Here is a 12550-nt window from a genome sequence, read left to right as displayed (position 1 = left end):
CCCTTTTTCCCCTGTCTATCCTTCCTGAGCAAGCTGTACCCATCCACACCAACATTCCAATCATGTGTATTATCCCACCAAGTTTCAGTGATGCCAACAATGTCATAGTTGTATTTATTTATTAGCACTTCCAGTTCTTCCTGCTTATTCCCCATACTTCTCGCATTTGTATATAGGCATCTAAGATACTGGTTTGATCTTTCCTCCCAGTTTTTTCCTGACTCTCCTTTCTCTCTGCCAATATAGCCCACACTCCCTCTTGTTTCCGACTCATTTCCCCGGTCTCCATGTTCCCCACTTACCTGTGGGCTTTGCTCACCTGTCCCCGTCGAACCTAGTTTAAAGCCCTCCTCACTAGGTTAGCCAGTCTGTGTCCGAATAGGGTCTTCCCTCTCCTCGAAAGGTGAACGCCATCTCTGCCTAGCAGTCCTTCCTCGAATAGCATCCCGTGGTCTAGGAAGCCAAAGCCCTCCTGGCGACACCATCTTCGCAGCCAGGCATTCACCTCCATGATGCATCTGTCTCTGCCCGGGCCCCTACCTTTAACAGGAAGAATTGAAGAGAATACCACCTGTGCTCCAAACTCCTTCACCCATGCTCCCAGAGCCCTGTAGTCACTCTTGATCCGCTCAGTGTCACACCGCGCAGTATCATTTGTGCCACATGTGTCTTTCAACCATTTCCCAAATTTGCTTATGAGAATGTCATGTGGGACTGTGTCAAAAGCCTCACTGAAATCAAGATAAGTTAAGTCTATAGCTTCCTCCCATCCACCAGGCCACTAAACCTGTCAAAGAAAAAATTAGGATGGTTTGGCATGATTTGTTCTTGACAAATCCATGTTGGTTAGATCCTCTAGCTGCTTAGAAGCTGTTTAATTGGTTCTAGTATCATTCCAGATATTAAAGTTAGGCTAACTGGTCTATAATGCCTCAGGTCCTCTCTCTTCCCCCTTTTAAAGATGGGTACTGTTTGCCCTCCTCCAGTCTTCTGGGATCTTTCCCGTCCTCAGGGAGTTCTCAAAGGTAATCGCTAAGAGTTCTGAGATTGCTTCAGCTAGTTCCTGAAGTATCATTTGGTGAATTTCATCAGACCTCGCCAACCTGAATACAGGTGGTGGCACTTCCCAGGGGTAACCACAATTGAGGCACCTCGCTACCACCTGCCCTTAGCATCAGGAAGTCTAGTATGTGCCTGCTGTGCTGTGGGTCCCTAACTCCACAGGTAACCCTGGCACCTCTAGGCCTCACAGCCGCTGATGTTACGCTGTAGGCTAGCAATAGGCACGCTCCAACCCTCAAGTATGGCGGGGTAGCTCGTACTTTGGAGGACAGGGTTAGAATTATGAAATCTGTCACTTAATGGTCACTTTCACCCAAGTTACCTTCAGCCCTGAGCTTTGCAACCAGTTCCTCCCTGTTAGTCAGAATCGAGTCTAAACCAGCTGTCTCCCTAGTTACTTCCTCCACCTTCCGGAAAAAGATGCCGTCTCCAATACATTCTAAGAGCTTGTTGGAGAGTATCTTTTACTCTATTACTTTTTCAGGTAGTCTAGGTAGTTTGAGCCTTGTCTAAGGCCATCCTCCCTAGGTTGGCATGTGTCCCAGCCTGGGCCCTTACTGCAATTGGGAGAATGGACAAGAACAGCACTGTGCCACTTCCCTGGGATACTCGGAACTGTGGGCACCTCACTAACACCGGCCCTTAGTGTGAGGAAGCCTTGTCTGTGCCTGTCAGGGCTCAGCTCCCTGATTCCACCTTCCTCTGGTAACACAAGCAGTGCCTGACCGGCCTCTGCAGGCTTCGCTCTCTGCACAGTTTAGCAATAGGCACATGCCAACCACCCTACCCCATTACTGTGAGCATCCCTTGGAGGGTTCAGCCCCGCATCCACTGGACACTTACCCAATTCACAGATCCAAAGCACCAGCACACACCAGCTTATCTGTTACACCTCTGGATCACCACTCCACTCAGCCCACAGCGCTTAGAAGAAGTTTTTTGAACAAAGTACAGACTAAAGAAGAACCACGTAGACCGAGGTGAAAGTGAGCCGGTACATCTGGTATGGTGTACCGGCAAGAGCCAGTACGCAGTGCCGGACTGCACTGGCTTCCGCAGCGGGGATTTAAAATGGCTCGGGGCTCCCCGCAGGGGCTGGAGCTCTGGGCCCTTTAAATCCCAGCCCAGCTGCCGGAGCCGCGGCGGGGATTTAAAGGGCCCGGAGCTCCGCGGCGGCCGGAGCCCCGGGCCCTTTAATTTGCCCCTGAGCCCCGAGGGCTCCCAGCCACCTCTGCAGCTGGGAGCCCCAGGGTGATTTAAAGGCCCTGGGGCTCCCAGCCACAGCTGGTGCCCCAGGGCCTTTAAATCTCGAGAGGCCCCGCCTCTTCCAGGTGAGGCCATGCCTCTTCCGGGTGAGGCCACGCCCCCGCTCAGGACTCCGACCGTACCGGTAAGTCCTGTAAGTTACTTTCACCCCTGCGTGTAGAATTAATGAAAACAAACGGTTACACATAAAATAAAAGCATAACACTTTCTAGAGCCTAAGCTTAACTAAGAAACCATTTCCCTATCTCACAAAGATTAGCTCACCCAGAGTTTTTCTCCCAGTGTCAAACAGCCAGACTGGCTCTGATCCTTCATGCATAAGACAAGCACCCTGGCAGTTTGTCCCTTGAGTGGATACCTGGGCCTACCGCTGCATCCTTAAATGTAATTCCAGTGTCTGCCCTTGTAAATAGGGTAAGCCCCTGCTTCTTGTTTTTTCCTGTCTAGAATCTCCCCTGGAGTCTTTGCAATCACTTAATTAGCATTTTGCACAGAATTGTAAATAGGTATTCAGGGTGACAGACACAATACTCAATCTAAGTATGGCGAGATAAGTGTCTCCTGGGTGAAGGAAACCCTTTTATTACTTTCTGGTGACCAGCCCTAACTCAGACCTTAAGGGCATCATTTTGAGTCTAGATACAGACATTTTACAATGATGATCAGTGTGACACAGGTGTTTAGTAGAGTGGTTTAGCAGAGTTTAGTAGAGTGGTTCAGGACTATTTAGAAAAGCTGGACGAGCACAAGTCCATGGGGCCAGATCTAATGCATCCGAGGGTGCTTAAAGGAGTTGGCGGATGTGACTGCAGAGCCATTGGCCATTATCTTTGAAAACTCATGGCGATCGGGGGAGGTCCCGGATGATTGGAAAAAGGCTAATGTAGTGCCCATCTTTTAAAAAGGGAAGGAGGAGGATCCAGCGAACTACAGGCCAGTCAGCCTCACCTCAGTCCCTGGAAAAATCATTGAGCAGGTCCTCAAGGAATCAATTCTGAAGCACTTAGAGGAGAAGAAAGTGATCAGGAACAGTCAGCATAGATTCACCAAGGGCAAGTCATGCCTGACTAACCTAATTGCCTTCTATGAGGAGATAACTGGGTCTGTGGATGAGGGGAAAGCAGTGGACATGTTATTCCTTGACTTTAGCAAAGCTTTTGATATGGTCTCCCACAGTATTCTTGCCAGGAAGTTAAAGTAGTATGGGCTGGATGAATGGACTATAAGGTGGATAGAAAGCTGGCTAGATCGTCGGGCTCAACGGGTAGTGATCAATGGCTCAATGTCTAGTTGGCAGCCAGTATCAAGTGCAGTGCCCCAAGGGTCAGTCCTGGGGCTGGTTTTGTTCAATATCTTCATTAATGAGCTGGAGGATGGCGTGGACTGCACCCTCAGCAAGTTTGCAGATGATACTAAACTGGGAGGAGTGGTAGATACACTGGAGGGTAGGGATAGGATACAGAGGGACCTAGACAAATTAGAGGATTGGGCCAAAAGAAATCTGATGAGGTTCAACAAGGACAAGTGCAGAGTCCTGCACTTAGGATGGAAGAATCCCAGGCACTGCTACAGACTAGGGACCGAATGGCTAGGCAGCAGTTCTGCAGAAAAGGACCTAGGGGTCACAGTGGACGAGAAGTTGGATATGAGTCAACATGTGCCCTTGTTCCCAAGAAGGCTAACGGCATTTTGGGCTGTATAAGTAGGGGCATTGCCAGCAGATTGAGGGACGTGATCATTCCCCTCTATTTGACATTGGTGAGGCCTCATCTGGAGTACTGTGTCCAGTTTTGGGCCCCACACTACAAAAAGGATATGGAAAAATTGGAACGAGTCCAGCGGAGGGCAACAAAAATGATTAGGGGTCTGGAACACATGACTTATGAGGAGAGGCTGAGGGAACTGGGATTGTTTAGTCTGCAGAAGAGAAGAATGAGGGGGGATTTGATAGCTGCTTTCAACTATCTGAAAGGGGGTTCCAAAGAGGATGGATCTAGACTGTTCTCAGTGGTGGCAGATGACAGAACAAGGAGTAATGGTCTCAAGTTGCAGTGGGGGAGGTTTAGATTGGATATTAGGAAAAACTTTTTCACTAGGAGGGTAGTGAAGCACTGGAATGGGTTACTAGGGAGGTGGTGGAATCTCCTTCCTTAGACGTTTGTAAGGTCAGGCTTGACAAAGCCCTGGTTGGGATGATTTAGTTGGGGATTGGTCCTGCTTTGAGCAGGGGGTTGGACTAGATGACCTCCTGAGGTCCTTTCCAACCCTGATATTCTATGATTCTATGATCTGACATGACCAAACTAGTCTGCAAATACCAGACCATCCCTGTAACCCTTATGCCCCCACTTGTGCCCTCTGCCTGTTGACACCAAGCAGTCCCTAGGTCACAACCACCACTGCCCCAGACTTCTTCAGTCTCACTCCCAGAGCCCTTTAGTCACTACTGATCTGTTCAGGGTCAGTCCTGGCAGCAGCAGCAGTTCCCATGGGGATGAGCAGCACAGGGTAATGATCAGAGTCATCTGCTCAAGGCAGCCTATGCACCTCCCAGGACATCAGGTCAGATCAGCTCAAGAGATGGATGCCTCCATCCCCTCTCAGAACTCCCTTAGGTTGCTAGAAATCCTGCAGGTGGCTGTAACAGTGCCTAGAGACAAGGCATTATAGGACCTGGCCAAACTCCTTTGGCAGACACCTGCTTCCCTGACACTTACTTCTCAGAGGATGGATCACAAACACCATGTGCTCTCACAGGGATTCCAACAGAATTTTTGCTCACCCTGTGCTGTGTTCCTTGGTTGTGGCTTGGCAAGGAGAAATCAGGCTGGGAGCAGTTCAAAGCCCACTAAAATATAAAGAGCCAGAAAGACTAGGCTTGTTGGGTAGGGAGGCATACTCAGCGACTAGCCTATAAAGGCAAATAGCAAACTACTAAGCATTTTTATCTAAGAACAACTGTACTAACTGTGACTCCTCAAAGAAACATCACCAATTTCTGAGTCGAATCCCTGCAGCATCTGTCTTCGTGGCCTTTCAAAGCAGCTGACTTGACTGCTTTGAGAGCTGAGTATCCATCAACCAGGATCTTCCCAACCCATCCCTTTCTTTGGGGACCCCCTCCCCAGTTCCTATGTGTCTGCAACTCTATAACTAGTGATCATGGGGTTTTAGACACTCAGAATGGGGATGCATCATCCGATTTCAGTCTTTGTCCTACCCCATCCCTGTTCAGGTACCCCTCTCATGAGATCATACTGCTGCAGGAGGTGCAGTCTCTTTTAGCTCTTGGAGCTATAGAGGAGGCCCCTTTACAGCACAGCAGAAAGGGCGGGATTCTACTTTCAATATGTCCTCATACCCCCAAAAAAGAGGGGGACTGAGGCCTATCCTGGACTTAAGAAAGTTAAACAGCTTTATCAGAAAGATAACATTCAGTATGATATTCCTTGTCTCTATTAACCTATTCCCAGATCTCAACAACTGGTAAGCTGACATGCAGGATGCCTATTTCCATGGTTCAATTCACCTGGGCCACAGGAAATACTTAAGATTTGTAGTAGGAGACCACAACTCCAGTTTGGCCTTTCATCAGACCCAAGGACATTTACAGAATGTATGGCGGTGGTCATAGCTCAACTCAGCCTTCAGCTGTTTCTGTATCTGTATGATTGATTCATAGATTCCATGGCCAGAAGGTCTCAGCCTGGGCTCAGCTATCACCTCTTGCCCTTGGGTCCCCCTAGAACCCCCACTCACTGTTCCCTGCAGGACTTGACCTCACTCCCATGGTGCTTTCACAGTATAATTACCTCCAGTCCCTGGTGCAGGTCCTCAGGTCCAGCTACAGGGCACTGATGGAGAGCAGATGTCCGGGGTGGGGGGGGGGAAGGCGGGGAGGAAGTCTGGTCACTGCCTCGGGCTGGGCTCCCCTGGCTACTGGAAGGCTCTAGCAGCCTCGACTCTCAGGCAAACTTCCCCCCTGCTCTGTGACAAGCTTCACCTTCTCCAGGTAGAGCATGCTCTGTAAGTGCACCTAACTGGCTTTGCCTAAGTGCAGTGATGCTCATTAGGCTTGCTGTCTCTGGAATGGGGCATGTCCCATCATAGAAGGTACCATTGGGATCATCTAGTCTGACCTCCTGTATAACACAGGCCAGAGACCTGCCCCAAAATAATTCCTAGATTTGGCTGGTTTCAGGTTGATCCAGCCAACGGGTAGCAGACAAGGGAATGAACAGAACAAGTAATCATCAAGTGATCCATTCGCTGTCGCTCATTCCCAGCTTCTGGCAAACAGAGGCTAGGGACACCATTCCTGCCCATCTTGGCTAATAACCATTGATGGACCTATCCTCCATGAATTTATCTAATTCTTTTTTGAACCCTGTTATGGTCTTGGCCTTCACAACAGCCTCTGGCAAGGAGTTCCACAGGTTGACACTGCATTGTGTGAAGAAATACTTCCTTTTATTTGTTTTAAACCTGATGCCTATTAATTTCATTGGGTGACCTCTAGCTCTTGTGTTATGAGAAGTAGTAAACAACACTTCCTTATCTACTTTCTCTACACCAGTCATGATTTTATAGACCTCAATCATATCTCCCCTTAGCCATCTCTTTTCCAAGCTGAAAAGTCCCAATCTTATTAATCTCTTCTCATATGGCAGCCATTCCATACCCCTGAGCATTTTTGTTGCCCTTTTCTGAACCTTTTCCACTTCCAATATATCTTTTTTGAGATGGGGCGACCACATCTGCACTCAGTATTCAAGATATGGGCGTACCATGGATTTATATAGAGGCAACATGATATTTTCTGTCCTATTATCTATCCCTTTCTTAATTATTCCCAGCATTCTGTTCACTTTTTTGACTGCCGCTGCACATTGAGTGGATGTTTTCAGAGAACTATCCACAATGACTCAAAGATCTTCCTTGAGTGATTACAGCTAATTTAGACCCCATCATTTTGTATGTCTAGTTGGGATTATGCTTTCCAATGTGCATTACTTTGCATTTATCAACATTAAATTTCATCTGCCATTTTGTTGCCCAATCACCCAGTTTTGAGAGATCCTTTTGTAGCTCTTCACAGTCTGCCTGGGTCTTAACTATTGTGGCAGAGCTCCAACCTTGTCCCTGTGGGCCCTTCGCTTCCCAGCGGTTTATGCTAGCCTAAGACACTCACTGCGACCCTCCACGTAGCCCTTCTCTCTCTAGGGCCAGGGCTCAGTCAGCAGCGGGAGTTTCTGCTGTCCCCTCAGCCACGCAAAGGGTATGGGGAGAGAGCCCAACATTTATAGACTGAGACAAACAACTGGGGTAAACAACTTACATTACCACCTTACATGTTTCTTGTCATCTGTTTGTTACCTCCCCTTGTACCTTGCTTCTGATGTTTCAGACAAAACATCCCTGTTCATCACTTCTGTCAAACCATCTTATCAACCTCGTTATATCCATACTGATTTATACCTGCCTCTGGAGATTTCCATTACTTGCATCCGAAGAAGTGAGGTTCTTACCCACGAAAGCTTATGCTCCCAGTACTTCTGTTAGTCTCAAAGGTGCCACAGGACCCTCTGTTGCTTTTTACAGATTCAGACTAACACGGCTACCCCTCTGATACTTGACATCTTATCTTGTGGTAGGTTGGGGTGTAATTGTGCTAGCCTTTTGGAATGTGTTTACATAAATATTAAGTGTGTTTTAGCAATGCTAGCAGCACTGTCGCCAAGTTCATCTACCTGTCAGTGAACTTATAGGCATGTGTTGTAATATGTGGCCTGACTTTGGTTCACAGCTGGTTCAGGCCTCATGTCTTGCACCAGGCCCAATGCTGTAGGCTCTCTGTATTACAGGACAGTCAGTCTGTAAAATGTTTTGAGATCCTTAGATCCTGCACAAAATCCCTAGAAAACAGCACTTCTGGGTCCTCCTAGTAACTGACCTCAGCCCAGGGAGGGACAGTCCCCAGGCAGGGGTTAAGCTCTGATCCTATGGTAGCTGGGTAATCTCTGTTCACTGCAGATACTGGAAATTTTAATTTCTGTCCCTGGATTTCCTGCCATTTGGGCCCCTCTCTAAGACCCCCCTGTGTAACTGTTTGCTGCTCAGAAATGGAGGCTTATCCCCTAGTCTAGGATCCCCCCTCCCAATGTGCTTCCCCCTTCCTCACCTGCTGCAGAGCCAGACTCGCCTCCCCTACACACGGGAACCTGGGCTGGGTGGGTCATTTCCTGATGAGGCTGCAGCAGCCACTGAACTTCATCATGATCTCTGCTTTTCTGCCTCATCTCAGGTTACTCCAGGACCTCACGTCTCTAAGCATCTTAACACTGTGTCCACAGGGAACAGAAGGTATGTGGCCTGAGGGCAGCTCAGTGCTGGAAGCACATCCAGCACTGAGAAGTTTGGGAGTTAGGGCCTGGGTGGGTATGGCTCTGAGGGGTTCCTGAGCAGCGTGGCTGTGGCTCGGAGATCAGTGTTCCCATATCTGAAGGGGGAAGCGCATCTCTTAGCCACGCCTGGCTTTGCGCAGACTAACTGGGGAGGGATTGTGCATGGGGGGGTTCTGCTGTGGAGGGGGCAGGACCAGTGGCAGCTGGGAAGAAGGGCCATGTCAGGACGCCAGCCTGTACTGAGCCCTGATGGACCACCTCTCCACTGGTTTGGGGTCATGCACCTTCCCCCAGCCTGGGCCATTGGAGGCAGGGTTGTGTGGCAGTGCTCCAGATGCTGGCGGTAGGGAGAAAGGGGCATGGAGACCAGAGTGGCTCTGGACTGAGTTGGGGGCATAGAGTGACTTGGGTTTGGGAGGGTGCTTCTTTCAGTACAATAGCGGGGGGGCCTGTGAAAGACTAAGAGGATGGGAGGAGGGCTTATTCTGAAGAGGGGAAGAAGGAAGAAACTCCACTGAAGAGGGGATCCTAGAATTGTGCTTCCCCTGAGGAACCCAGACTATGGGTTCACCTCCCCAGTGTCCCTGTGCCATATGCTTCGTACCCTCTTCTTTTGTCTCTAAGGGATACGGCTGCCCCCTTGTTATTTCCATGGGACTGAGCTGGGGGATGCTCCTTTTCTGCTGCCCATGCCTGTGGAGAATCAGTAGCACATACGGCAGGAGCCCTGTCTCATGGTCGGCTCCTGCCCCAATGCAGTGTTTCTCTCCCACTTGCAGATGTGCATGTTACAGTCGAGGTGCCAGTGTCCCTGGCTGCCCGGGTTGTGCTCCCCTGTACTCCACCATCAGCCTGGGCAACCTGCATGTGGCAGAGACCTTCCCAAGATGCCACTGTCTATGCCTTGCGCAGCGATGGGCTGGAGTTCACAGTGACAGAGGAGACCCTTGGTGATTACACCTGCCAGTGCATGGAAGATGGAGCAGGGGGTGTGGTTGCCTCCTACAGCCTGGTGAGGGGCAGCAGCTCTGCTAACACCTGGAAGACAACTGAGCGGAACTACAGTGTCCTGGTGGGACTCCTCTTGTTTTTCCTAGGCTTTGCTGCTGGCTCTGGCTGCTTCTTCATCTACGAGAGGAAGCGACGGGAGCGACTCCAGAGGGAGCTGCTCAGCCGTGAGAGAAATGGACTGGATTTGATGCAGTCGAATACGACTAGCTGCAGCCATGAGCCACACACGCCCAGCTCCCCAGAAGACGAGCGCCACCCACTGGCTACCACTAAGAAGAATGGCAGCCTCAATGGCTTCCCCCACCTCTACATCAATGAGCTGGACAAAGACCAAGCCCGGATCTACCTGACGGGGGTTCCACTGGCCAAGTGCGATGAAACCTCCATTTAGTAGCCCCTGAAGGAAGCACATCCATCACCAACACCCATGGCGATGCCTGCCCCTAGTGGGGCACAGCCATCACTGACATCCCTGGCCGTGTCTGCCCCCTAGGGAGAGGAAGAGCACAGCCATCGTTGACATGCCTGGCAGTGGCTTCCCCAATAGGCGAAGAGGGGCACAGACACTTCATGTCATTGCCAGAGTTTCCATTCTCAGAATCCATCCGACTGATGCGGCCCTCTAGGCCTGGAGTTGGTGTGATGCTCCATTGTGGTCAGTGAGCAGAGCTGGTGTGTCTGAGAGTGGGACTCGCCCAGCTTTATTTCTACTAAAATCTTCATGTAGCCTCCGGGCTCTGGCCAAAGAATTCCATGCTGAGTGGCTTTGAGTCCTCGTGCCCCAGGGCCCCCAACCTCTAGGAAGCTGCTTGGAACAGGCCATCGGAGTCTTTATGTTACTAGCCTGGTGGTGTTACTTGGCAAACATGCTCCAGGGCCGGGTCTCTGGGCTCTGCATCCTGTAGATATTCCCTGGAAGTGATGATTGTATTGGCTAAAATTAGCCTTGATTGTGACTGTAACCCGAGCTACCTGGAACAATATTCCGCTCCTCCCTCATCCCTGCCTGCTGCTCAGCTGTGGGGGGTGGTGGTTGAGACCCGCTACAGGCTTCTTCAAGAGCAGGAAGCGCGCACAGCCAGCACTTACCGAAGCCTTCTGAGTCTTCTCTGCCTTCAGAGTCTGGTACACAAGAGACAGTAAATGCCCCTGGAGACCTCTTGGCCAGTGTTGACAAGTGACTGCCTTGGTGGTGCTTTCTGTTAACCAGCACCATCTTCGTGAATGTGGTGTGACTCAGACCAGGTGCAGAGTCTCCTTGAGATCATGTGCCCCTCTGAAAACAGGAGTTGTCCTCCAGGTGCAGAAGTCTGTAATACCCTTCAGAAAGAATGGTGGCTGACTCTATAATGCCAAATTCTGCAGCTGCCCTGACTGCACATGCCTTCAGTCAGCAGCCATGTGGATCCTTGTGTGTCTGGGCTGGAGAAGGCCCAGCACAGTTTTGCCAAATGTGTTATGGTAGATGTGAATGATCAGAGCCAATGACATAGTGGTGCTGTGGAATATCATAGCTATGCATGTTGAGACAGGAGAGACTAGGACATTGCAGAGAGTAAGTTGAAGCCTTCTCCCAGAGCTGCTTTTCCTCCCAGCAGTGAGGTCAGGTGGAGTTGCTTGTTGCTGAGGTATTCATGCTGTAAAGCACTGAACCTGAGGGCATCTCCTTCTGTTAGAAATGTCACAGCCACTTTGGACTTTGTCTCTAGCAAAAGTGTGACACACACACACCCATATCACTGCCAGGAGCCTCTCCTTGCAACTGACTAGCTGCACACATTGGACTAGGGACACGTCTCCCGCTCATGTGCGTGTCCACCTGCCGCTTGTCCCACTCCAACCTCCCTTAGCAGGTTCAGTGAGACCCTCCCAACCTTCCATTGTTCTCTGGCTTCCCCAGTAGGCCCACTGGCCACGTCTGGCTTCCTCGCAGGCTGGTTCAGCATCTCCAGTCACTGGAGCTTTCCCAGCTTGTCTTGCAATCTTAGTGAGAACTCCTTTCTTAGCTTCCCATGGGCCCTTGCTGTGGCTGGGGGGGTGGGGTGGGGGGTGGGACTGAATGTGAAATTAATGTCACCTGCTGGTTTTGCTGTTTTGTGTTTTCTGTTTTTAATCAAACTTTTTTATTTTGTGATTTATTAAAAATGATTGTCAAAAAGAATCATTGTCTGGGTGTTGGTGGGAGGCGGGTGAAGGGGCTTGGCAGACACAAACTCTTCGGGGCTCTGTTATTAGTGATTTTTGGTTATGTGCACAGGCTGCTGGCACAGTACCATGCTCCCTATCAACATAAGAATAGCCGTACTGGGTCAGACCAATGGTCCATCTAACCCAATATCCTGTCTTCCCAGACTAGCCAATGCCAGGTGCTTCAGACCAGGGGTTCTCAACCTTTTTCTTTCAGAGGCCCACCCAACATGATATAAAAACTCCACTGCCCGCTTTTGCCACATCTGGTTTTCTGCATATAAAAGCCAGGGCCAGGGTTAGGGGGTAGCAAGCAGGGCAATTGTCTTGGCCCCCACACCACTTGGCCCCCAGGAAGTTGCTCAGGCTTTGACTTCAACCCCAGGTGGTGGGGCTCAGGGCCCTGGGCTTCAGCCCCATGCAGTGGGGCTTCGGCTTTCTGCCCTGGGCCTCAGCAAGTCTAATGCTGGCCCCACTTGGCGGACCCCCTGAAACGTGCTCGCAACCCCCCCAGGGGGCCCTGGACTCCTGGTTGAGAGCCACTGCTTCAGAGGCTATGAACAGAGCAGGTAATAATCAAGTGATCCATCTCCTATCGCCTATTCCCAGCTTCTGGCAAA

General features: G+C 50.2%; 1 protein-coding gene across 1 annotated transcript in view; it reads left to right on the top strand.

Moving 5' to 3' along the window:
* The window catches only part of SEMA4F (ssemaphorin 4F), a 189498-nt gene extending 177594 nt beyond the window's left edge, over positions 1-11904 (top strand). Inside the window, exons 13-14 of the mRNA XM_054030174.1 lie at positions 8633-8691; positions 9512-11904. Coding sequence (XP_053886149.1) covers positions 8633-8691; positions 9512-10134 — 682 coding nt within the window. The 3' untranslated portion in view covers positions 10135-11904. The remainder of the gene's footprint in view (positions 1-8632; positions 8692-9511) is intronic.
* The last annotated feature ends 646 nt before the right edge of the window (positions 11905-12550 follow it).

This window comes from Malaclemys terrapin, chromosome 5, assembly GCF_027887155.1.
Source record: "Malaclemys terrapin pileata isolate rMalTer1 chromosome 5, rMalTer1.hap1, whole genome shotgun sequence".
Lineage (NCBI taxonomy): Eukaryota > Metazoa > Chordata > Testudines > Emydidae > Malaclemys > Malaclemys terrapin.
Note: the sequence above shows the minus strand (reverse complement) of the source record. Positions and strands in the feature narration are given on the sequence as shown.